The 24,070-nt window shown below is 46.1% G+C and overlaps 1 protein-coding gene across 1 annotated transcript in view; it reads left to right on the forward strand.

Moving 5' to 3' along the window:
- CCL19 (C-C motif chemokine ligand 19) overlaps positions 1-24,070 on the forward strand; it is a 1,093,152-nt gene that overhangs the window by 657,184 nt on the left and 411,898 nt on the right. Inside the window, exon 4 of the mRNA XM_069213346.1 lies at positions 696-940. Coding sequence (XP_069069447.1) covers positions 927-940 — 14 coding nt within the window. The 5' untranslated portion in view covers positions 696-926. The remainder of the gene's footprint in view (positions 1-695; positions 941-24,070) is intronic.

Raw genomic sequence — 24,070 nt, forward strand, 5'->3', positions numbered from 1 at the left:
TCTGGACTTTCACTATTTCCGGATGTACAAAGATGGCTACTAGGTGCATTTCGTATCCAGCTTTTCCCCATAACCAAAAGTTGTGTGTTGTTAAATGTTTAAAGGCTTATGGGGATTGTACTTGGAAGATTCAAAGAGATGCACGGGGCAATTACTCATATCCCTGCAAAATCTATTTGCACCGGTATCCTCAGCCACATTAGTCAAATGGGTTCAATGGTTATTAGGGGAGGCTGGCACAGATACTACTAGGTTTGGAGCACATTCTGTGTGTGGGGTTATGGCATCTAAGTACTTTGGCGCTGAGTCTTATTTAGAAGATTTCGTGGCTGTCGCAGATTGGTCTTCTGACCCTACTTTCAAGATTTTTTATCATAAACCTATTGTGGATGTGGCATCTACAGTGGTGGATCAGCTTTGAACTAGCATAATCCGAAGCCTCTGGTCCTCACATAGAATTAAAAAAAATCTACTATCATGTCAAGAATTTTCGATTCTATTAAGAACACGGAGGCAAGGATTATCCCACCCGTACCATGATTTTTATACAAGATGATGATTCTGAACATTTCTGCATTTATAATGTAAATTTTACAGTTTGAACTGTATGCATGCTGTATTTCTTACGTGGTTTATTCTTATACCTGCCCATGTAATTTGTGATCAGTAGAAGTCTATAAGCATATTTCTTTTAGTCTTAGGATCTGACAATAAAGGAGCATGAAAGACCCGGAAGATCGCAGATAAGACAACATGGTTGTTCCAGATTCACCCGGAGGCTGCAGTCCAGAGTTCTTCGTTTGGGATTTATGGATATTCCAGTTCGTTGGGATTCAGGCTGACATGTTCTTTTGTTGCAAAGAAAGAGGAAGGACTAAGGTTGCAGAGACATTTATACGGAGAGCAGGCCTAGGATTGGGCATGACATGGACGACAAGTGGTAAGGGGAAAAGTAGTTTTTGTGTGATTTTAATGTTGATTGGCTGCTGTCATTTTCTCAGTAAAGAAAGAGAATGCATAATCCTTGCCTCCATGTCCCTAATAGAATTGACAACTCTTGATACAATAGCTAGAACATCTTTTATTCAATTTTATGCCTCTCTGGTGCAGTGCATAAACTCATATAGGTTTGATATTATCTGATAACGTATTTCCCACTGATTAACATAACTTGCATTTAATTTTTATTTAAGCTGTGCATGATTTTATATGTAATTAACTGAGGATGAAACACCTAAAAAAAAGTACAGAATATTTTGTTTTTTTTGCCAATCCATTGACACCCCCATCCCCCGCTCACCTACCCTGCCCCTATTGCGCCCAGCATCTTAGTTCCCATACTTTTTTTTTACCACTGCTTGCAAACTATGGTACTCCTGGGGATGCGTCATTTGCATGTGATTTGCATGTGCCACGAATGTGCCACATCGTAGAACAAATCTGGGAATTTCCAGAATTCACTGATACCATGGCAGAATATATATATATTATGTATTCATTTAGAAAATATGCACGTTGAACCTGATCACACCTCTACGCAAAATTCTGTAAATATTGAAAAGTGAAGAATACACGATGCGCTGAAACACCAAGGGAGCCCTTTCAAGGAGAATACCAAGAAAGGCGGCACGGATCCCGGAAGGGTTTATGTAAGACTCCGCCTGTGTCGTAGATGTTCTGAGAATAGCTCAGCGCGACCCACTTCCTGCAGCGTCTTGTTCCTGGAACAGGTTTTTATCGCAGTATCCGAACTGGTGCCTGCTCCTCGTGCCACCCACCATCCCACCACCCTTCCACACCCCCCACCATCGCCCCCCCAATTACCCTTGACCTATCAGGGTCTCTTCCGGTGTACCCTTGGAGCCGTTCTGCCGGCTGCACAATTTGTCAAAATCTGGCTTCTGTTTCACCTAGCGCTTCGACGCCTCGTCAGGGGTAGTAAGCGCTATATAAATATGATCACAATACAATACCTGCTCCCCCAAGTCTGCGATCACCCCTGTAACCCGTGACGTGTACACCCAGCCCCCTCGCGCGCTGCACACCCGCCCCTCTGTGTGCATGCCTCGCTGGTGACGATTACTACTTACAGCAATTTAAAGGGGGCAAGCATGGGTTTCAAGTCTAGGAGAGGCCTATCTTTATGTGTGGAGGTAGTGAAGGGTGATCGCTGCATTTTTGTCTTTTGGTCCAGAGGCGCCATTGCACCCTATATTCCCTCCACCCTTTCCTAGCATCCCTGGGTATATGTTCTTTATACTGGGAGTATCTTTAGAACCTATGCCTAGCCTCTAGGGGTAACATAACGCTGTACTTAGAAACAAGGATATGTGACCAGAATGTGAGGTGCATTTGTATGCAAATAATGTTTATAAAAGAAGTATGAGACAAAGCAGGAATGGCTGTGTCCCATGCGAGGCACCGTAGGAAGTCCCCCTTCTTGTGTTACCTTCGCCCATTCCTGTATCCGGGACAGAGGACGTCCTTACTCAAAGCTTTTAAGTAATCACGATTCTGAACATTGACATCAATTGACCAAAAATGGCAGGTTGCGGTAGTAAAATGACACTCCCTTTGAAACTGTGATACCCTCACAGGACACCATTTCACTCTTGGCTGCAATATTATCACAGCCTGTATTACCAAATGACCTTTGACCCCCCCCCCCCCCCCTTACATCACAGGAAACAGAAGCATTGAGGTTAGAAAACACTGTACAATTGCATTTAATTAATGAAATAGTATATACTAAACTGTATACACGTCTTTTAAAGCTATTAATCAGATAGCAACTCGGTCAATTCAAATATATGCCGACACATGTCACATACAGCAATTGTATGCATACGTAGCCTCGCAGACCTAGGTTCATATTTGTATGTCCCATTACACTCCCAAACTACTAATTACAGCTTAAATCTCACAGTTCCAGCTTCAGATGCCCGGGCACAACCTCAAATGCTCAGAGACACCTTTGTATGGCCAGGGACCACCTCAGAGACCCTTGCACAACCACCAGATGCCCAAGCCTTCTGAGCAGAGGATGGAGCCTCTTCACCAGCTTGTACATCACAAGCAGATGTGGGAGGGTGCTGACCCCAGTGCACCAATTGGAGAGGAGCTCTCATGAGTACGGTTACTTATCCTCTGAACTGGCTGTGGGAAGTGCGCCTTGAGGGGAGGGCTGGGAAGCCCTGCCAACCATCCTCTGTGTATTGCCTCCCTTTGGTGGTAGCATGCAGGCTTCACCCCTTCTGTATGTATGGTAAGTAGGAAACATTTACACTTCTTGTCCTAGCCACAACTTCAAACAATTGAAAAGAGCCTAGTTTAATTTATGAACTTCACAACTGAAGCCTGTTCTTCAGACCTCCAGGAACAAGCACTGCTCATTCTCTCTGCCGCCCCTTAGGCACTTCCAGGCTAACTCAGAGCCCCACGGTAATCCCGCCTACTGCACATTGGTCCAGTTGTGCAATTAGAGTTCGGAGATAACACTACTATGGTTGATGGAGTTTTACTGCATCACATGCATACAGGCACATTGTCCTGGCTGTCAACAAAATTCAGGTGGAAGTCTTGGGGGAGATATGTGCACAAACTAGACATATTGGTATCCCTGCACTCAATTACTCATTTGTTGCAAACCCACGCACCATCCATTGATAAACCAGTTGCACCTCATTGTAGTACCTTCACATATTCGCCCGCACTAGTGTTCCCAGAGTGTTTTCAGCATCAGGGGATACCGCTTTGGTGGCCAAGCCTCACTGAAGGTCCATGTCTATCCACAGTATTACCACAGAAACCAAAGACGGCTGAGGAGTATTCTCAAGATACGTCACCAGTGGTCCTCTTCAGTGATAATTCGCTGTAACGGATTACTTGGTTCGTGTTTCACATTCCACCAGAGTAATACCTCCTGGATTAGGCATTTTTCAGGCGTGTCTCTTTCGCCTGCATCCCATCAGTACTCTATTTTTTATGTCGTGCTGGTTAGCCTATCTTAAAGTGAGTGGGTGGGTGTGTTTGGCTTTTTAGTACTGCCTTGTATCAGTGCTTGTATCATTTCGTGTTTTTTCTTAGTTTTCATATTATTCCCTTCTTGGGTTTTGCTTAGCATTTTAGGTTAGGCTCACCAATTTCGTACACAACAAGAATTAGTCAGCTGAATCTGGTATGTGAAATTGTAAAATTGCTTGGACGAGTTACAAAAGCATTTATGGTTTATGAGCATTAAAGATATTACTACAGGAGTAATATTTTACATACTCTTCCAGACCTTTGTAACTTGGCCCGGAACGTCAAACTCCCTATTAGCAAAAGTGCTCTGAGGGCACAATAATTTCTTTTTGTACTAATTGTGTACAAATGTTCACTGAACATTCCCATTTAAATGTTTTGGGGGCAATTAACAAAGGCATGTAGGAATACATAAAAGGTTACAACAGGAGTACTACTTTATGACTATAAAATACTTTGTGAATAGGCAATTATGATTTGTTCATCAAAAGATAGATACAAGTGTGATGTGTGGAGTTTAACAATTTCACCATGCTAATATGGAATCCCCTGTTCTCATTGGTTCACAATGTCACAATCTTGTGCTGGTTGACAGATGTATAAGGGAGCCAGGTATTGTCTCTAATTTCTTGTGTGCGTGTGAGCTGGTGATTGAAAGGTGTTAATTTTACTGTAATTTCTCTTTATACCTCATTCATTTATTGTATGAGTAGTTCATGTCCCTAGGAAAATGGAAAGAAGGCGAATGAAACTGTAAAATGCAAGTGGAGGAGACGGTGTAACATTTTTTGTTCTATATTTATTTTTTTGCTGGCAGACTGCTCTGTTAAAGTACCTGAGATCCAAAGATAAATTGCCTTACAAAGACCGGATTGCTCTGAAACATGAATACATTTGACTGTAAAACAGTACAGCGACAAGAGAGAGCGCTGCTGAGGTTTGTGTAGGACTGCAGGTCCCAGGTTTAAACCTCGCAAAGTTGGCTCGGCCTTTCATCCTTCAGAGGTTGATAAACTCAGTGCCAGTTTCTCTTGTGTAGCAACAACGATATATAACATTCTTCTAAGTCAAAAACTTTTGCGGTATATTGATGGATATCTAATTTAGAAGTCAATGACGGAATGAGTAGGAGAATAGTTTGAATGCAAGGATGCTGAATTTTACTGTCACCCTCCAGAGGTCATATCATAAGGGAGACTCCATGGATTATTTTGACATTAACAGTCTACTCCTTTCGTGACACTGAATGTGATTTTGTTTAAGGAGGACCTTTACAACCAGTATCACGAATCCTGCAACATTCTTCTAATACATAGGGTCTGAGTCACAAAATGCACTTTGTAGTACATTTTGTGGTACATAGCGTGGTACAAAGCATATGTTTCCCTCGTGTACTTATCATTGGTAATGGAACGTAGCTTACCTCGAGGGACATGAGATCTTTCCTAGATAATTGTGGCATTAAGCATCATCGCACAGCTTTGTATCATCCCTGTTAGACCTGACAAACTTAGGGTGGTCTTCCCCCCAACATTTTGCCTGCTCCTTCCACTTTTCTGACCTGGTTTCTGCTGGATTTAGGATTCTGTGCCCTTTACAAGTGCTAACCACTGCCAAAGTGCTTGTGCACTCTCCTTTAAACATGGTAACATTGGTTTATCCACAATTGGCATATTTAGTTTACTTATACGTCCATTTAAACAGTGCTACACGTGCCCAGGGCCTGTAAATTAAATGTTGCTTGTAGGCCCGCAGTACTGATTGTGCCACTTAATTAAGTAGCCCTTAAACTATGGCTCAGGCCTGCCATTGCACAACCTGTTAATGCAGTTTTACAGTGCCAAGTCAAGATGGCAAAATAACCCTTTTGCCAGTCCTAAACCTTCCCTTTTTAGGTCGAGCGTGCAAGCGATCTGGCCTGTTTTAATCTATCTTTGGGCTTTTAACCACGCCGACGGCACGCCCTTCACTTTTACTCGTTCGTGGGCTTGCCTTTCAAAAATCCTTTGTTATCATTGGTAAATGCTTTACATTTGTTACTCTTAGGAGCGGTTTTGTTACCGCCTTGGACACCGACCCTGTTACATGGATAATTGCACGTTTGCTGATACGTTTGACTGCAAGCGAACATTTTCCTTTTGTGTCTCTCCTTCGCATTCATTCTCATGGCGGCCATGGTGCTTTGAGTTGGCTTGCTTATGTCAAATAATGTTTTACTTTTCATTTTCAATTTAAGTGGAAGGAAAAGTCCAGTTAAGAATTTACAATGCCAATAGCTCTAAATTGAGCCATTGCGAGACCCAGTTCATTGTAAATGCTTGTTATACATATGTCACCCCTAAAGTAGGCTCTGGACAACCCAGAGGGCAGGGTGCAATGTACTTAAAAGGCAGGACATGTACTTTTAACCCCTCCCATGCCTTGGACGAGCTGGTCTCGTCCAGGCACACGGTGGCCGTGAGCCTGGGACAAGACCAGCTCGTCCGGCACCGGGCCCATGGGGGAAGCGGTAGCGCTCCCCCTGGGGCCCCCCACCCACACCCTCTCCATCAGGGATGAAAGGGGAGTCGCTTCCCCTTTCACCCCCGAAGAAATGCCTACTAGACACCAGGGATTTCTTTTTTTGTATATTTCCATAAGGGGAGCAGATTATTTTAAGGCCATCTCTGGCCCCCCGCAGGGGCAGATCCCAGGGGGGGCAGAAAACCACTAGACACCAGGGATATTTATTTTTGTTTATTTTAATTTTTTTATGTTTGGGAAGCGACCCCTTAGGCAAGGGTTGCTCCCGGCGCAGCCAAATTATTATTAGGCCATTTCTGCCCCCCGGGGGGCAGATCGGCCTTGCGATCTGGCCGATCTGCCCCCGGGGGGACATAAACCATTAGACACTAGGGATTACTTATTTTATTCATACTTGCGCAAAAGGGGAGCGGCCCTTGCCCAGGGAGGCAATTTTTTTTTAGGCCATTTCTGCCCCCCCCCCCCCCCGGGGCAGATTAGGCCGATGGGGCAGAAAACCACTAGACACCAGGGATAATTATTTTTGTTTGTTTATTTTTATTTTTTTATGTTTAGGGAGCGACCCCTTAGGCAAGGGTCGCCCCCAGGGGGCCAAATTATTTTTAGGTCATTAGATCGGCCTAATATAATTAGGCCGATCTGCCCCCAGGGGTGGCAGAAACCACTAGACACCAGGGATTATTTATTTTATTCATACTTGCGCATAAGGGGAGCGGCCCCTTGGGCAAGGGCCGCTCCCCAGGGGGCCAAATTATTTTTAGGCCATTTCTGCCCCCAGGGGGGCAGGAAACCACTATACACCAGGGATCATTTTTTTTTGTTTATTTTTATTTTTTTTATGCGTGGGGAGCGACCCCTTAGGCAATGGTCACTCCCGGGGGCCAAATTATTTTTAGGCAATTTCTGCCCCCCCTATCCCCGGGGGTGAAATCACAATACACCAGGGAATTTTTATTTTTTTATACTAACACATAGGGGAGCGGCCCCTTTGGCAAGGGGCACTCCCCAGGGGGGGCAAAATATTTTTAGGCCTTTTCTGCCCCCCTGGAGGCAGATCGACCTAATATAATCAGGCAGATCTGCCTCCGGGGGGGGGCAGAAACCTCTAGACACCAGGGATACATATTTTTTTTATTTACTTTATGTTTTTATGTATGGGGAGCGACCCCTTAGACAAGGGTCCCTCCCCTGGGGGGCAAATTGTATTTAGGCCATTTCTGCCCCACTTGGGGGCAGATCCGCCTATTTTTGTTAGGTCAATCTGCCCCCAAAGGGGGCAGAAACCTCTAGACACCATGGATTGGTGTGTGTATGTGTGTGTTTTGTTTGGGGGGGGGCAGCTCCTTGGGCAAGGATCGCTCACCATGGGGGCACATTACTGTTGGCCATAACTGCCCCCCTTGGGGGCAGATTGGCCCAAAGCTCCCAGAGACTAGGGAATAATTTTTTTCAAAATAAGAGGTTGGGGGTAAGGCTATACCCCCACCCCAAATAAATGGGGCCAAAGCTGTTCTGCCCTCCAGTGGGCAGATTGGGCAGTTACCCCCGATCCACACCCCAGGGGGACAGAAAGTCTACTAGATGCCAGGGAATAAAATTATATAAAAGAAAATAGTGGGGTGGTGGCTACCAACCAGTATGGGCCTGGTTATGCCCCCACCCGAACTGAAGGGGCTAACAGTCTTTCAGCTCTCCCCTGCACACTAAAACATCGTATCCCATGGCAAGCAAGAGGACATTTGATTATTTTTGGTTTTTGTTTTACATTTGGGCCATGAGAGCTTGGTAACTCTCAAAATCGTCCCACTTAGAATGGTGAGGGCTGCACTTTTTTTTACTTTGGGACGCTGCCATGTAGAAAAATCCACAAGACCTAGACACATCTGAAAACTAAACATCTAGTTGATTACAGGGTGGTGTTCTTCACATGCACCCGCACCATTTCCTTACCCACAATGCCCTGCAAACCTGCAACTTTGCTGGAAGGCACACATTTTTCCCACATTTTTGTGATGAACCTTCCGGAATCTGAGGCAATCCACAAAATTCCGACCATCCAGCATTGTCCCATCTACACCGATAAAAATTCTGCTGCACTTGTCAGCCTAAAAATGTTTTTTTTCAAACTGCCCTTTTGGACCTACTTTGGTTCCCCCTCAATTTCGACATGTTTTTGTCTCTTCCTGTCACAAGCACTTAGCCCACCTGCACAAGTGAGGTATCATTTTTACTGGGAGACTGAGGGGAAATGCTGGGTGGTAGGAAATTTGTCCCGGTGCGGTGATCCCACACAGAAATGTGGGAAAAATGTGATTTTTTAGCTAAATTCAAGGTTTGCTGAGGATTCTGGGTAAGAAAACATTGGGGAATCCCCGAAAGTCACACCTCCCTGGGCTCCCTCGGGTGTCTAGTTTTCAGAAATGTCTGGGTTTGGTAGGTTCCCCTCAATGGCTGCTGACCCCTGGACCAAAAACGCAGGTGCCCCCTGCAAAAACAGGTAGTTTTGTATTTGATAATTTTGATGTGTCCAGATTGTGTTTTGGGGCATTTCCTGTTGCAAGTACAAGGCCTACCCACACAAGTGACGTACCATTTTTATCGGGAGACTTGGGGGAACGCTGGGTGGAAGGAAATTTGTGGCTCCTCTCAGATTCCAGAACTTTCTGTCACCAAAATGTGGGGAAAAAGTGTTTTTTTAGCCAAAGTTTGAGGTTTGCAAAGGATTCTGGGTAACAGAACCTGGTGAGAGCCCCACAAGTCACCCCATCTTGGATTCCCCTAGGTGTATAGTTTTAAAAAATGCACAGGTTTGGTAGGTTCCCCAGGTGCCGGCTGAGCTAGAGGCCAAAATACACAGGTAGGCACTTTGCAAAAACACCTCTGTTTTCTTTGGAAAAATGTGATGTGTCCACGTTGTGATTTGGGGCATTTCCTGTCGCAGGCGCTAGGCCTACCCACACAAGTGAGATACAGTTTTTATCAGGAGACTTGGGGGAACATAGAATAGCAAAACAAGTGTTATTGCCCCTTGTCTTTCTCTACATTTTTTCCTTCCAAATATAAGACAGTGTGTATAAAAGACATCTATCTGAGAAATGCCCTGTAATTCACATGCTAGTATGGGCACCCCAGAATTCAGAGATGTGCAAATAACCACTGCTCCTCAACACCTTATTTTGTGCCCAGTTTGGAAATACAAAGGTTTTCTTGATACCTATTTTTCAGTCTTAATATTTCAGCAAATGAATTGCTGTATACCCGGTATAGAATGAAAACCCACTGCAAGGTGCAGGTCATTTAATGGCTCTGGGTTCCTAGGGTTCTTGATGAACCTAAAAGCCCTATATATCCCTGCAACCAGAAGAGTCCAGCAGACATAAGGGTATATTGCTTTAAAAAATCAGACATTGCTGGAAAAAGTTACAGAGTAAAACATAGAGAAAAATGGCTGGTTTTCTTCACCTCAATTTCAATATTTTTCGATTTCAGTTGTTATTTTCTATAGGAAACCCTTGTAGGATCTACACAAATTACTTATTGCTGAATTCAGAATTATGTCTACTTTTCGGAAATATTTGGGTTTCTGGGATCCAACATTGGTTTCATACCCATTTCTGTCACTGACTGGAAGGAGTCTGAAAGGACAAAAAATCGTAAAAATTGGGTATGTCCCAGTACAATACCGAAATTGTGTTGAAAAATTGGGCTTTCTGATTCAAGTCTGCCTGTTTCTGAAAGCTGGAAAGCTGGTGATTTTACCACCGCAAACCCTTTGTTGATGCCATTTTCAGGGAGAAAACCACAAGCCTTCTTCTGCAGACCTTTTTCCCAATTTTTTTGAAAAAAAACAACATTTTCACTGTATTTTGGCTAATTTCTTGGTCTCCTTCAGGGGAACCCACAAAGTCTGGGTACCTCTAGAATCCCTAGGATGTTGGGAAAAAAGGACGCAAATTTGGCGTGGGTAGCTTATGTGGACAAAAAGTTATGAGGGCCTAAGCGCACCCTGTCCCAAATAGCCAAAAAAAGGCCTGGCACCTGAGGGGGAAAAGGCCTGGCAGCGAAGGGGTTTACATGTCCTGGTAGTAAAAAAACTCCCTGTTAGAAATGGGGTCTCTAGTTGCCAGTCAGTTTACACCCTGTCCAAATAGGGACCTTCACCCTCACTCTAGTCAGGATAAGGTAGTCACACTCCTAAAATAACCCCTGCTCACCCACTTGGTAGCTTGATTCGAGTAGTCAGCCGGTGCAGCGTCTGTTCCATATTGCTACGCAGGAGGTAAGGCATTAGTTCCTTACTGCTGCTCAGGGGAGGTGAGGTGTCAGTTCCTTTTCGGAGGCAGTGGAGGTGAGGTGTCAGTTCCTTACATTCTGGCGGTGTCGACGGCGAGGCGTCAGTTCCTTATGATCCAGCGGGGTCATTGAGTCCAGTGGGTCAAGATGCGATGGGGCGACTTCGTGGTGTTGTGTTCACACCCCGGGGCCACAGGCGGCATGGCAGAGTTGGGTGTCATGGCATCAGTGACATGGCACTCGGAACTCACAATGTTGCGGGACTTCAGAGGCGCTGCAGCAGCTTTGCACCTGAGGTATTGGTCGCGGTTGTCAGCGGGGACTACAGCTTCAGGTGCAGGCAGCGGCACGTAGTTGGGCAGTCGCACAGGTTCTGGAGTCGTCCAGAGTCGATGTGCCTGTCTCTTTTTGTTTTATGCCAGATTTCACTCTCAAGGGCCCAGGAGTTGGAGTGGGCACCTCTTGGCAAGTCCTCAGCAAGAGAATCCAGGGGCTGGCGGTGAAGTCTTTGAGGTCCCTGAGATTTCTTAACAGGGGGCAAACTGAGTCCAAGCCCTTAGAGAAACTTCATAAGCAGGATACACAGCAAAGTCCAGGCTTTGTCCTCTCCAAAGCAGAAGCAGCAACTGCAGTCCAAACCAGCAAAGCACACACAGCAAAGGGGCAGTACTCCTCCTCACAGCTCTTCAGCTCTCCTCCTTGGCAGAGTCTCCTCTTGATCCAGAAGTGTTCTAAAAGTCTGGGTTTGGGGTCCAATACTTATACTCATTCCTGTTGTTGAAGTAGGCAAACTTCAAAAGAAAGTCTTTGTAGTGCACAAGACCCTGCCTTTCCTGCCCTTTTCCCAGACACACTCCAGGGGGTTGGAGACTACATTGTGCCAGTACAGGCACAGCCCTATTCAGGTGCAAGTTCCAGCTCCTCCCACCACTCTAGCCCAGGAAGACTCATCAAGATATGCAGGGCACACCTCAGCTCCCTTTGTGTGACTGTCTAGAGTGAATTCACAACCAGCCCTACTGTCATCCTGACCCAGATGTGTATTCCACAGGTAGGCAGAGGCACAGAATGGTTAAGCAAAAAAAAATGCCCACTTTCTAAAAGTGGCATTTTCAAACATGCAATTCCAAAACCACCTTCACTAAAAGATGTATTTTTAAATTCTTTAGTTCAGAGACCCCAAACTCCACATCCCGATCTGCTCCCGAAGGGAAATTACACTTAAGAGATATTTCAAGGCAATCCTCATGTTAACCTAAGGGAGAGATATGCTTTGCAATAGTGAAAACTGAATTTGTCAGTATTTAACTATCAGGACATATAAAACACCAGTACATATCCTGCCTTTTAAATACACTGCACCCTGCTCAGGGGGCTACCTTGGGCCTACCTTAGGGGTGCCTTATATGTACTGAAAGGGAAGGGCTGGGCCTGGAAAGTGAATGCACTTGCAAGGTCGAAATGGCAGTTTAAAACACACAGACACTGCAATGGCAGGTATGAGGTATATTTACAGGGCTACTCAAGTGGGTGGCACAATCAGTGCTGCAGGCCCACTAGTAGCATTTGATTTACAGACCCTGGGCACACATGGTGCACTATACTAGGGAATTACTAATAAATCAAATATACCAATCATGGATAACCAATCATAATCACAATTTACACAGGGAGAACTTGCACTTTAGCACTGATCAGCAGTGGTAAAGAGCTCAGTGTACCAAAACCATCAAAATTAAAATCCAGCACACAGTGAAAAATACAGGAGGCAGAGGCAAAAACACAGGGGAAACCATGCCAAGGATGCCAGGTCTATCACGTGTGTCCACCCCCCACCCCCCAGCCGAGAGTGGGGAGAACTACCCAACCTCATGGGAGTTCTCATCACTAAGTTGGAAGAATCTGGACAGACCATCAGAATTGGCATGTTTTGTACCAGGTTGGTGTACCACCTTAAAGTCCATTCCCTGTAGGGAGATGAACCACCCCAACAGTTTTGGGTTCTCACCCCTCATCTGCATCAACTATCTGAGTGGCCTGTGATCTGTCTGGGCGCTGAAGAAGCTAAGACCCTACTTGTTTGGAACTCACTTCCAGGTTCAGACAGACCACAGGCCTCTCAGATAGTTGATGCAGATGACGGGTACAGGCTGGTCTATGGCCTCTTCCTTTAGCTGTGCTTGAACTGCCCCCACATCATGCTCTGAAGCGTTTGTCAGCACAATGAATTCCTTGGAGAAGTCGGGTGCCTTCAGCATGGGTAACATGCACATGGCTTCCTTCAGGGCATCAAAAGCGGTCTGACAAGCTTCAGTCGAGATCACATTTTTGTGCTGCTTCTTTACAAGTCAGCTCTGTCCAAGGGGCAACAATTGTGTCATAGCCCTTGACAAATCTCCTGTAATAACCAGTGAGACCTAAAAAGGCTCTCACCTCTGTCTGGGCTTGGTGTTTCCCAAGCCAGAAGGATGTCAATCTTGGGTTGTAGAGGCACCACCTGACCGCTCCCCACTTGGTGGCCCAAGTATACTATCAACACCTACCCTATCTGGCACTTGCTGGCCTTAATAGTGATTTCTACCTTCTGCAGGGCCTCCAACACTTCCCAGAGGTGATGCAAGTGATCCACCCAGCTGAAGCTGAACACTGTAGTGTCATCCAGGTAGGCAGCACTGAAATCCTCCAACCCAGCCAAGACCTGATTGACCAACCTCTGAAATGTGGCAAGGGTGTTTTTCAACCAAAAGGACATGGCCCGGAACTGGTAGTGCCCCTCTGGCTTTGAAAATGTTGACTTCTCTTTTGCCCCTTTTGTCAAGGTAATTTGTCAGTACCCAGATGTTAAATCAAATGTCCTGAGGAACTTGGCAGCTCCTAGCTGATCTATGAGATCATCAGCTCTAGGGATGGTGTGCACATTAGTCTTAGTGACTGCATTAAGCCCACAGTAGTCCACACAGAACCTAAGTTCAGGGGTGGCACCTGAGGCAGCAGCCTTTCGGACCAAGGCCACTGGGCTCACCCAAGGACCGCTGAAGAACTCTATCACCCCTAACAATAGCATCTTGGAGACCTCTTCCTTGATGCTGGCTTTGACCTTGTCAGTCACCCTGTAGATTTTATGTTTCAAGGGTGGACTGTTCCCATTGTCCACATCGTGGGTACACAAATGGGTGACTCCTGGGGTCAAGGAAAACAGAGAGGCAACCTGCCCTAGCAACTGGCGACAGTGCCCTATGCTATTCCAGGGTCAGTGTTGGGGAGAGATTCACACCCTCCACAGACCCATCTTGCTTTTTGACACACAGGAGGTCAAGAAGAGGTTCACTGTCCTCCTCGATCCCATCATCTGTTGCCAAGAGCATGCTCAGTTCAGACCACCTATGCCTCATGGAGTCTGACAGACCCATAATCATGCCTTTCAGGGTACAGTTGAACCTCTCACCGAACCCATTTCCTTGGGGGTGGTAAGGAGTGGTGAACTTGTAGGTCACTCCACACTCTTTCCACAGAGACTTCATATATGTGGATATGAAGTTGGTACCCTGGTTGGATACCACATCCTTGTGGAAGCCCATGTGAGAAAAGATACCTATGAATGCTCATCCCACCATGAGTGCGATCACTGACCTGAGAGGGATAGGCTCCGGGTACCGAGTGGCATGGTCCACCAAGACCAGGATCTACCTGTTGCCCATGGCTGTCTTGAGGTTAGGAGGTCCCACAATGTCGATCCCCACCCGCTCAAAATGGGTATTCACAACGGGGATTGCTTGTCAAATCTGGCAAAACCTACAATGCGCATCAGAGTGCCTTCACATTTGGGGCCAGTAAAAGTGAATGACAATCCTCTCAAATGTTTTGTCCTGCCCCAAATGTCCTGCCAAAGGCACATCATGAGCCAGACCCAGTAGGAAGGTTCTGAAATGCTCGGGTAACACCAGCACTCGGGCCGCACCAGGCTCAGCAACCTTAGGCTCACTATACAGGAGACCATTCTCCCCGTAGATCCAATGTGATTGAGACTCCTTTCCAGCCACCTGGTCTGCAGCCTACCATTACAGACCCTCAAGAGAAGGGCATGTCTTTTGCACCTCACAGAACTCCTCCCTGGTAGGACCCCCTTCTTGCTGCCAATGGGTCAGCTCAGTCACATCCCCTAGTTTGGTCACCTGCTTCCCTGTAGGTTCCAGAGCATCCCTCTCAGGTTTAGCCTCCTCCCGGACCTTGGGAACGTCTGGGGCGGGTTTTCTGCACCCCATGCTTCTTCTCTTCCTGGCAGGTACGTGGGCCACTCTTTCAGGAAGGTCCTCCTGATCACCCTTACTGACTGACATAGACTGAGTAGTCCACTCAGGCAGACCTACCATCTCCAAGTGTGACCTGCATTCCACCTCATGCCAATGGGAATCCTCCAGGTCATTACCTAGCAGACAATCAACAGGCATTGTTGGACTCACAGCTACCTTCAAGGAACCTGAGACTCCCCCCCCCCCACATTCAAAAGGAACCTGTGCCACCTTTTACTGGCACTCAGAGTTGTTCACAGCAACTACTTGGTGAAACACACTGGGGAACACCTGCTCTTCAGACACCAAGTGACACCTGATAATAGTCACGCTGGCTCATGTGTCTCTCAGAGCTTCCACCCTCTTTCCATTGATGGTCACCCATTGCCTGTATGTCTTAGTGTTCTCAGACAAGAGGGTTCTCTGGACCATCTCACTGCCCCTGGCGAGACAAGGGTCATGTCAGCTGGCTCACACCCTTCTCCTGGAACCCATTCCTCCCCAAGAGCTACAGTGGCCAACCAGTGTGACTGTGCAGCAGTGGTTGTCGGTGTCCACTTGGGACACTTTGAATCTCCTGATCACATGCATAATACTTTCGGGGACCCTTCTCTGGAGGCTTCCCTGTAGAGATCCAAGGCTTATTCTCAGCTTGGGCACAGGAATCCTTACCGGGGAACTAGGTTGGGGCCCTTTAGAGAACTCCCCCTGTTTACCCTTGCCCCCCCACTTCTTCTGATAAGTACCCTGCCCACCCTTGCGTGAGTCTCCCCCATAAGTCTTGTGGACCATGGTACTCTCCCTGGTTGGCGCTTCTTGCTCCTAAGTGCTATTTTACAGTTTATTCATAACTCACTTTATTTGATGTTTGTCGTTCTGGTCGTGTTTTATTTATTAAAATCAGAATTATTTTTCCAATCTGATGTAGAATCTTTTTTGTGTGGTGTTGTCACTCTTTTACTGTTGGAAATGTTGCATGAATTTGTTACACACCACCTCTTAGCTAAGCCTGGCTGCTCTGTGCAAAGTGACCAGAGTGTGATCAAATGTTAATTTAAGGTTTACCTGACACGTACCCTGACTAAGACTATGGTGGCTGTGTTACTAAGGTTTACATCCCAGTCAACCAACAACCCAATTTCTAACAATCCCCAAGCCAATGGTATTGCTGAAAGTACTTTGGGGCTCATTCTGAGCCCGGCGGGCGGCGGGAGCCGCCCGCCTGGAGGGAGCCGCCAAATGGCCGCTCCGCGGTCGAAAGACCGCGGAGGCCATTCTGGCTTTCCCGCTGGGCTGGCGGGCGACCGCCAGAGGGCCGCCCGCCAGCCCAGCGGGAAACCCCTCCCCACGAGGAAGCCGGCTCCAAATGGAGCCGGCGGAGTGGGTATGTGCGACGGGTGCAGTGGCACCTGTCACGTATTTCAGTGTCTGCAAAGCAGACACTGAAATACAAAGTGGGGCCCTCTTACGGGGGCCCCTGCAGTGCCCATGCCACTGGCATGGACACTGCAGGGGCCCCCAGGGGCCCGACGACACCCCTCACCGCCATCCTGTTCCTGGCGGTCGGAGCCGCCAGGAACAGGATGGCGGTGAGGGGGTCGGAATCCCCCATGGCGGTGGAAAACCGGCGGGAGACCGCCGGTTTTCCTTGTCTGACCGCGGCCAAACCGCCGCGGTCAGAATGCCCTGCGGGGCACCGCCAGCCTGTTGGCGGTGCTTCCGCATCCCCGGCCCCGGCGGTCCTTGACCGCCGGGGTCGGAATGACCCCCTAAATGTCTTGTCAAAAGGGTAATTCAAATGGCAGTACAGAGAAATCAAGATATATCAAAAATCCAGTATGAGGGGGAGGAAACCTGGGACTAAATTGGGGCTAGCGTGGTTTAAATGTTTTGGTGAGGAGAGTAGCATTAAACTGTTCCCACTAAAAAAGGTACGACTGTGTGTTGGGGTGGCAGATCTTCAGGATGAGAGGACTGAGTCCATTTACACCATACGAAACTGTCGACCCATTTCCTAGCTCGCTCAAATTGCCTCATCCTTCCAGGGTAACAGATGATTACAGCAACCTCAAACATTACACTCTGACTCCCAAGGAAGTTGTGGGAACAGATCTTACCCCTTTTATTGTTTACTCATGCATGCCCAGGTTAAACACAAGAAAGATGTAATTAACAGTTTTCAAACATTTATTGAATCGGGGCATTACCTTTACATCCCTTGTCCTTGCCCCAGTCCTTAACCATGAGGTTATGCCAAAGCAGAGGACATGTCTTTTGAGAAACCAGAAGAGTCAGACATGATACCACACCAAGTGATTTAATGTCACAATAGCTCCTGAACAATAAACAGCAACATACAGTGCTCAATCAAGAAGCAACACTGACTGTAAAACACCAGAGGCAACATTTGTGTGTCCCCATAGCAGTTCATGCAACCTGTAATGCTTAACAAAGGTGTGCTCTGAAGCCCAAGTTCCAGCTCTACAAACCTCCCCCAAAGGGACCCCATGTCGGGCAGCCCAAAAGGCAGCCATCCCCCTGGTGGAACGGCCCTGCAGACCAACAGGTGGGGACACACCAGAGCGGGTATAGGCCAAACCAATAGTCTCCTTGATCCAGTGACTCAGTATGATCTTGGATGCCTGCTTCCTCTTCCCTACGATGCCAAACATGACGAACAAAGAATTACATTTCCTGCAGGCTTTGGATCTGTCATGGTAAATCAAAAAAGCACATTTAACATCCAAAAAATGCAGGGGAGATTCCTCATTCTGAGAAACATGACACTTCGACACCGCCTTAGGAAGAAAGAAGGGATCAGGATGAAGAACCACTGAGTCATTAAGAAAAGAAAGGAAGGGAGGATGACAGAGTAAAGCAGAAAGCTCACCCAGCCGACGGGCAGAAGTGAGAGCTAATAAAAATAAAACCTTAAATGAAAGGAATTTGAGAGCCACTGAATCCAAAATGTTCAAAAGGTGGGTTCTGCAAGGCTTTCAGAACCAAGAGAAGGCACCAAGGAGGGAAAGGAGACATCACCAAAGGGCAATAGATATCAAAGCTCTTGAATAACTAGTAACCAATGAAACTGCTTCGTTGACTAGGTCATGCCTCACATGGAACGCCTTAGTTGCATACTAATGAGACTTTAAAGTTGACAGAGAAAGATTCTTATGAAACCCACCCAACAGAAACTGAAGAAAAGAAGAGACAGAACTGTCCACTGAAGAAAACCCCTAAGCAGAACACCAGGAATGGAAGACCTTCCAGTATCTAGAATTGAAAACAAGAGTAGAAGATTTCCTAGATTTCTGAACAATATCAATAATAAGAGGCGAGAAACCTTGTCCTACCAACCTTATCCCTTCAACCTTCAAACTGAGAGCAAAAGAATCCAAAGCTGAGGTTGTGTGCACTACATCAGAGGTGCCGGGGAGGGAGGAAGGAACCATGTGCCTTGTGTCGTAGCAGCAGGTACCAACTGCGCCTAGGACAGTAAGGTACCACCACAATCACTTGGGCCTTCTCTTGCTGAATCCTGCACAAGAACCTCTGGGTCACAGGAATGGGAGGAAAGGCAAACAGAAGTTTCCTAAGCCAAGCCAACATCAGTGCTTCTACACCCCAAGCATCCTTCTCCTCGAACCTGGAGCAAATCCTCTGAAGAAACGCACTGTGCCTGGAGGCAAAAAGATCCAGAAATGGAAGGCCAAATCTCCAGCAAATGGCTCTGAAAATGGTCTGTCAGCTGCAAATGCTGGAAAGGAAAGAACTTTTGACTCAATGAGTCTGTCACCACATTGTCCAGAACCTTAATGTGAACCGCTGTCAATGAGAGAAGACGAGTGGCCCAGACTGCAGGCCAACTCATTCAGTGATTGGCAACGTGTAGCCCCGTGATGATTGATATAAGTCACCATCCCTGTGTTGTCTAGTCTCACTAACACATACTGGTGGAGCAGGTAAAGAGAGAAGTGGCACAGAGCATGGAACACTGCCATCAGTTCTTTCCAAATTGATGATTTCTTGGATTCTACAGCAGACCATTTTGCCTGAGCTGAGAAGAACCCTAATGATGCCCCACCAGCCCAAAGCATTGCATCCATTGTCACCACAACTGGCAGGTCTGGATGCATCACTATCCCCTTGCAAAGGTTGTCGTTGACCATCCACCACTGCATAGAGAGTTTGACATCCACAGGGATAGGAATAAGACAGTTCAGGTCCTTGGAAGCCGACTCCCTGGGTGATCAGATGGAACATGAGTGGCCTCATATGAAGTCTTGCCCATGGAACTGTAAAAACAGTCTCCGCCATATGACCTGGAATCTTCAACTAGTGAAACAGGGAGGCCGACTTGCTGTCCAGGAGGGCCTTTATCAACCCTTGGAGTCTCACCATCCTGTCTGTTGGGAGAAACACCTTGCCCAGCTGAGTTTCGAACCATGCTCCATTGTCCTGAAGGTCCCTGGAGGAAAGAAGATGACATTTTGGATGGTTCAGGAGGAATCCATGACGGCTTAGCATCACAATGATAAGAGGTAAATGACACTTGAGGAATGTCGGAGATGGAGCTTGGACCAACCAATCGTCCAGATAAGGGAATAACGAGACACTCTTGAGATGAAGATGCATCACCAGGGGGGCCACCATCTTTGTGAAAACTCTTGGAGAAGACCTGAAACACAGAACTGGAGGAATTTCTGATGACCGGTGCTCACTGGGATAGTTAGATAGGTGTCCATCAAATATAACATGGCCAACCAAGCGTTCAGTTCTATCAAAGGAATGATCCTCAGTAGGGTTTCCATTTTGAAGGGCATCTTCCTCCCAAACTTATTTAATGATTTCAGATGTATGACAATCTGAAACCCTCCATTGGTTTTGGTGACGAGGAACACAATAGAGTAAACCCACTGTCCTTCTACCACCTCTGGAATGTGGACGATTGCTCTTTTCTTGGCCAGGTCCCGAATGCCCTCCCTCAAAGCCACCGCTTTTACAAAAGATCTCGGAACTAGGGTGTTAATGGTCTCCCACTGAACTGGAGGGGTGCTGGACTCGATTTGCTATCTTCACTGCAGAGCCTCTAGAACCCACACATCTGTAGTCGTGATTTCTAGAATTAGAAATCTTTGTCTCTCAGCTTCAATGGGATCCAACATAACATGCATTTTCAAAGGGCGGATTCACCTGTTGGCAGCTTGGTGCAGAATAATAGACACTGTGAAGCTTATTTATGGGATTTGGCGTACAGTTGTGCTGCAAGGGCTCGATTAATAGTTACTTTAGGGCACAAGTTACAGTTACCTGAAATAACCCTCCCTATAACAGCTGAATTTATATGGTTTTATATGGTTTTGTGCGTGTAAAATATAAACTGGACTATAACGTCCATGTAACCTTTGTTTTTTTTTAGTGAAAACAAATAATATATATTTGTGTATGTGTGTGTGTGTGTATGTGTGTGTATATATATATATATATATGCATATATATATATATATATATGCTTACAAGGACTTTCAATCACTCCTCCTCACTCATTCATCTGTTCAAGTGCCATTCACGTTTTCCTTCCACCCACAATAGCATACAGTAATTTGGCAATGGACGAGCCTACTTTGCCACTGGCTGCATTGCAAGTGATGGCATTTAGTTAAATCACACGTCCACATGCCCCTGAAAATGAATGCACTTTGCTGCACATTTGTCTGCTGTGGCTAGTGGGTAGCAAGTAACTTGGAAATTACTAGGATACAAGGTAACATTTTCTTTTAAGGATCAGAAATAGCATTACACAGAAAGGCATAGTGTATCACTTTGGCTTAAATAATGTTCTCCCCAATTCAAAATGAATGTTGTAATCTCTCCTCTTCCCCTATGAGATTACAGGACAAACCACAGTCTCTGACACAAAATGCTGTGAGCTTTGAGGTAATCTCTTTAGAACTCCAAGCCCTAAGATGCACCTTTGCTCATCTGTCCATTTATGTATGGCATGTACTATTGAACATTAACAATAAAGAGCCACCGCTTTCATCTCAGTAGCAGCAGGTCCTTGGCATTCACATGTGTTGGACTAGGTTCTTTCTGCAGGGCATCCACAAACAGTTTGCCTTTACCCTCCTGATTTTGTTGACTTTTAGGACTCTGCACACTTTATCACTGCTCACTAGTTCTAAAGCACTTGTGCCCTCTCTCGAAACACGTATAATGGGCTAATACACAAATGTCCTATTTAACTTACCTGTAAGTCCCTAATAAAGTACCACTACCTGTGCCCAGCGCCTGTAAATTAAATGCTACTAGCGGGCCTGCAGCACTGATTGTGCCACCCACTTAAGTAGCCCTTTAAACATGTCTCATGCCTGTCATTGCAGCTTGGGTGTACAGCTTCAAACTGCCATTTCGACCTAATAAAATAAACCTTTTGCCAGACCAAAACCTTCCATTTTAATATGTGTAAGTCCCCCTTCAGATATGCCCTAAACAGCCCACAGGTGAGGGTGCAGTGTATTTAAAAAGTAGAACAGTGATTATAAGTTTTAAATGACCTGGTAGTGAAAAACTCTTGAATATGTTTTTCACTACTGCAAGGCCTACCTCTCCCATATGATAACATTTGTGTTATCTTATTATATTTAATAAGCTGTAATTTCCAAATGGAAACAGAAATTAGTTTATGTTTGGTGTCCTTGGAATTGTAATGAAAAATCCTCCCTCATAGTAAAGTCAGATTTTAAGTGACATTTTTGAAAAACCAACTTTTAAAAGTTGATATTTTCCTGCTTTAGTCATTAAGGGCCTGATTTAGAGTTTGGCAGACGGGTTACTCCGTCAAAATTGTGACAGAGTAACCCTATCCACCAAACTCTAAGCCAGGACCTTGAAGCCTGTAGCCTGTCTCTAGGTCACATAACTCGGTGTAGCTGACAGCTGGTTTTGGGCATTCATCCTAGACAGCAACTCACAATAGAGAGCTTAGGCGTACCTGGCTGGGCCATAACTGGCAGGATGGCTGGGTGCAGCCCTATTTGCACTTGAATAGGCTATGTCCTACCTCCACACACAAAGGGCTGCCTACCACCTGTAGTTAGTCTGGAGGAGCCAAGACAGGGAAGGCAGGATGGCCCAGGATGGCCAGCGACTTCAAAGGGAAACATCTAGAAGTTACTCCCATTTCAAAGTCAGAACTGGGTATAAATATTGGGCCTCAGACACCAACGCTTCAGTAAATATCTGAACCTGTGGATACTCTGACAGGAAGAACAACTGCTGTTCTGCTGAAAAGACTGACACTCTGCTGCACTGCAAGGTCTGAAGGAACTGCTACCCTGCTGTGCTGACCTGCTGCCCCCTTGCCTGGGTGAGAAGGATTGGACCTGCATCTGTTGAACCCAGGACCACAAAATGACTCCATGGGCTAGTTGGCTGGTCTCCTAACTGTAGCCTCAGGGACAGAAGGTTTCGACAAACCTGAATCCAGCACCTGGACTGTGTCATTTGTGAGTTCTACCCTGTGAAGTGGTGCCATCCCACTCTTGGACCCTTGGAAGTGGGCCTGAAGGTGCTCTGCCAGCCCCTTGGTGGACCCAACAGAACCGGCGCATCTCCTCTGCTGTGTGGAACAAACATGACCAGAACGGTTAATTGCCTCTGCTGTGAAGGTTCACCCGCCACAAATGACTCCACATCAGCCTCACAGCTGGCACTGGAACACCCTTCTGTGTGAAGCTTTCTCTGTGCAGGCCCTCACATTGCAACTCTGTAATTCACGGTACCCTTCGACAATGACTCATCACCAACTGTGCAATGTATCCACAAGTTCAGACTTCACAAGTCCTCTTCAACGGGATCTTCGATGACAATGCAGGACCTCGCATTGCAGTTCCTCTGAACAAATGCATAGTTGGTGCAGGAACTTGCATTGCTTTGGAACCAGGATCTAAGGGACTCTATTCAGTGGGCATAACTGGATCCCTGTAGCCGTCCCGTGCTCCATTGCAACCAGCTGGCACTTATGACTTTTTCCTGGTCCGGTGCAGCAAGATATCCACCACTGGTGCTTTGTTTGTTTTGGTGCTAATTTATACTGAAATCTCTAAACCTGCATATTTGCAGTTCTACTGATTGGATTTCTGTTATTTTTATTTGTTTGAGGTATTAAAAATTACTCTATTTTTCTATTTTGGTGTGGTATCCTTTTGTGGTGTGTTTTCTCTGTGTTAGTGTTTGATGTGTTGCACAAATACTTTACACATTGCCTCTAAATTAAGCCTGACTGCTCTATGCTAAGCTACCTGAGGATTTAGCCCAGGTTAATTTAGGGTTGGTTGTGACTTCACCCTAACATGGATTGTGATTCCTGCTTGAATACCATTTAATACACCTCCCTCTCCACACACAATCAGCTACCCAATTTCTTACAACATGACTTTCTGTCTGGTCTGGTGATAGCGAGCAATCAACACTTGGGACGTTTTATGCCGATAAACTGCAACCTTAAAATTTCCATACTACACTGGGCAATAAATCAAACAGTAGACATATACATACAATATGATTTGTCATGCAATTAAAGTGCACTTTATTTAATCACTATTTAAAGCATTTACAGAAAAATCACAAACCTTCAAGTCCTAAAAGCAATTTTGGCCTTGATTAAAAAATACTGTAGTGTTGTGGGAGGTTCAACCCACTTGGACCAAGACAGAAAATGAGGCCTGGGTCACACACACCTGCAGGCACGGGCCCGGATGGTACGGTCCTGTGTGACGTAAGGAATCTAATAAAAGGTTGGCCGCTGTGAGGCAGGAAAGCAAAAAGCCACTACATGGGTCCAGCTTCTTTTGTCTGAGCATGTGCTTCATGCTACTCTGCAGACAGCACACATAAAAACTTCAGTTTTAACCCCATTAGTGCGTGTGACACACACACAC

This window comes from Pleurodeles waltl, chromosome 1_1 (assembly GCF_031143425.1).
Source record: "Pleurodeles waltl isolate 20211129_DDA chromosome 1_1, aPleWal1.hap1.20221129, whole genome shotgun sequence".
Classification (NCBI taxonomy): domain Eukaryota; kingdom Metazoa; phylum Chordata; class Amphibia; order Caudata; family Salamandridae; genus Pleurodeles; species Pleurodeles waltl.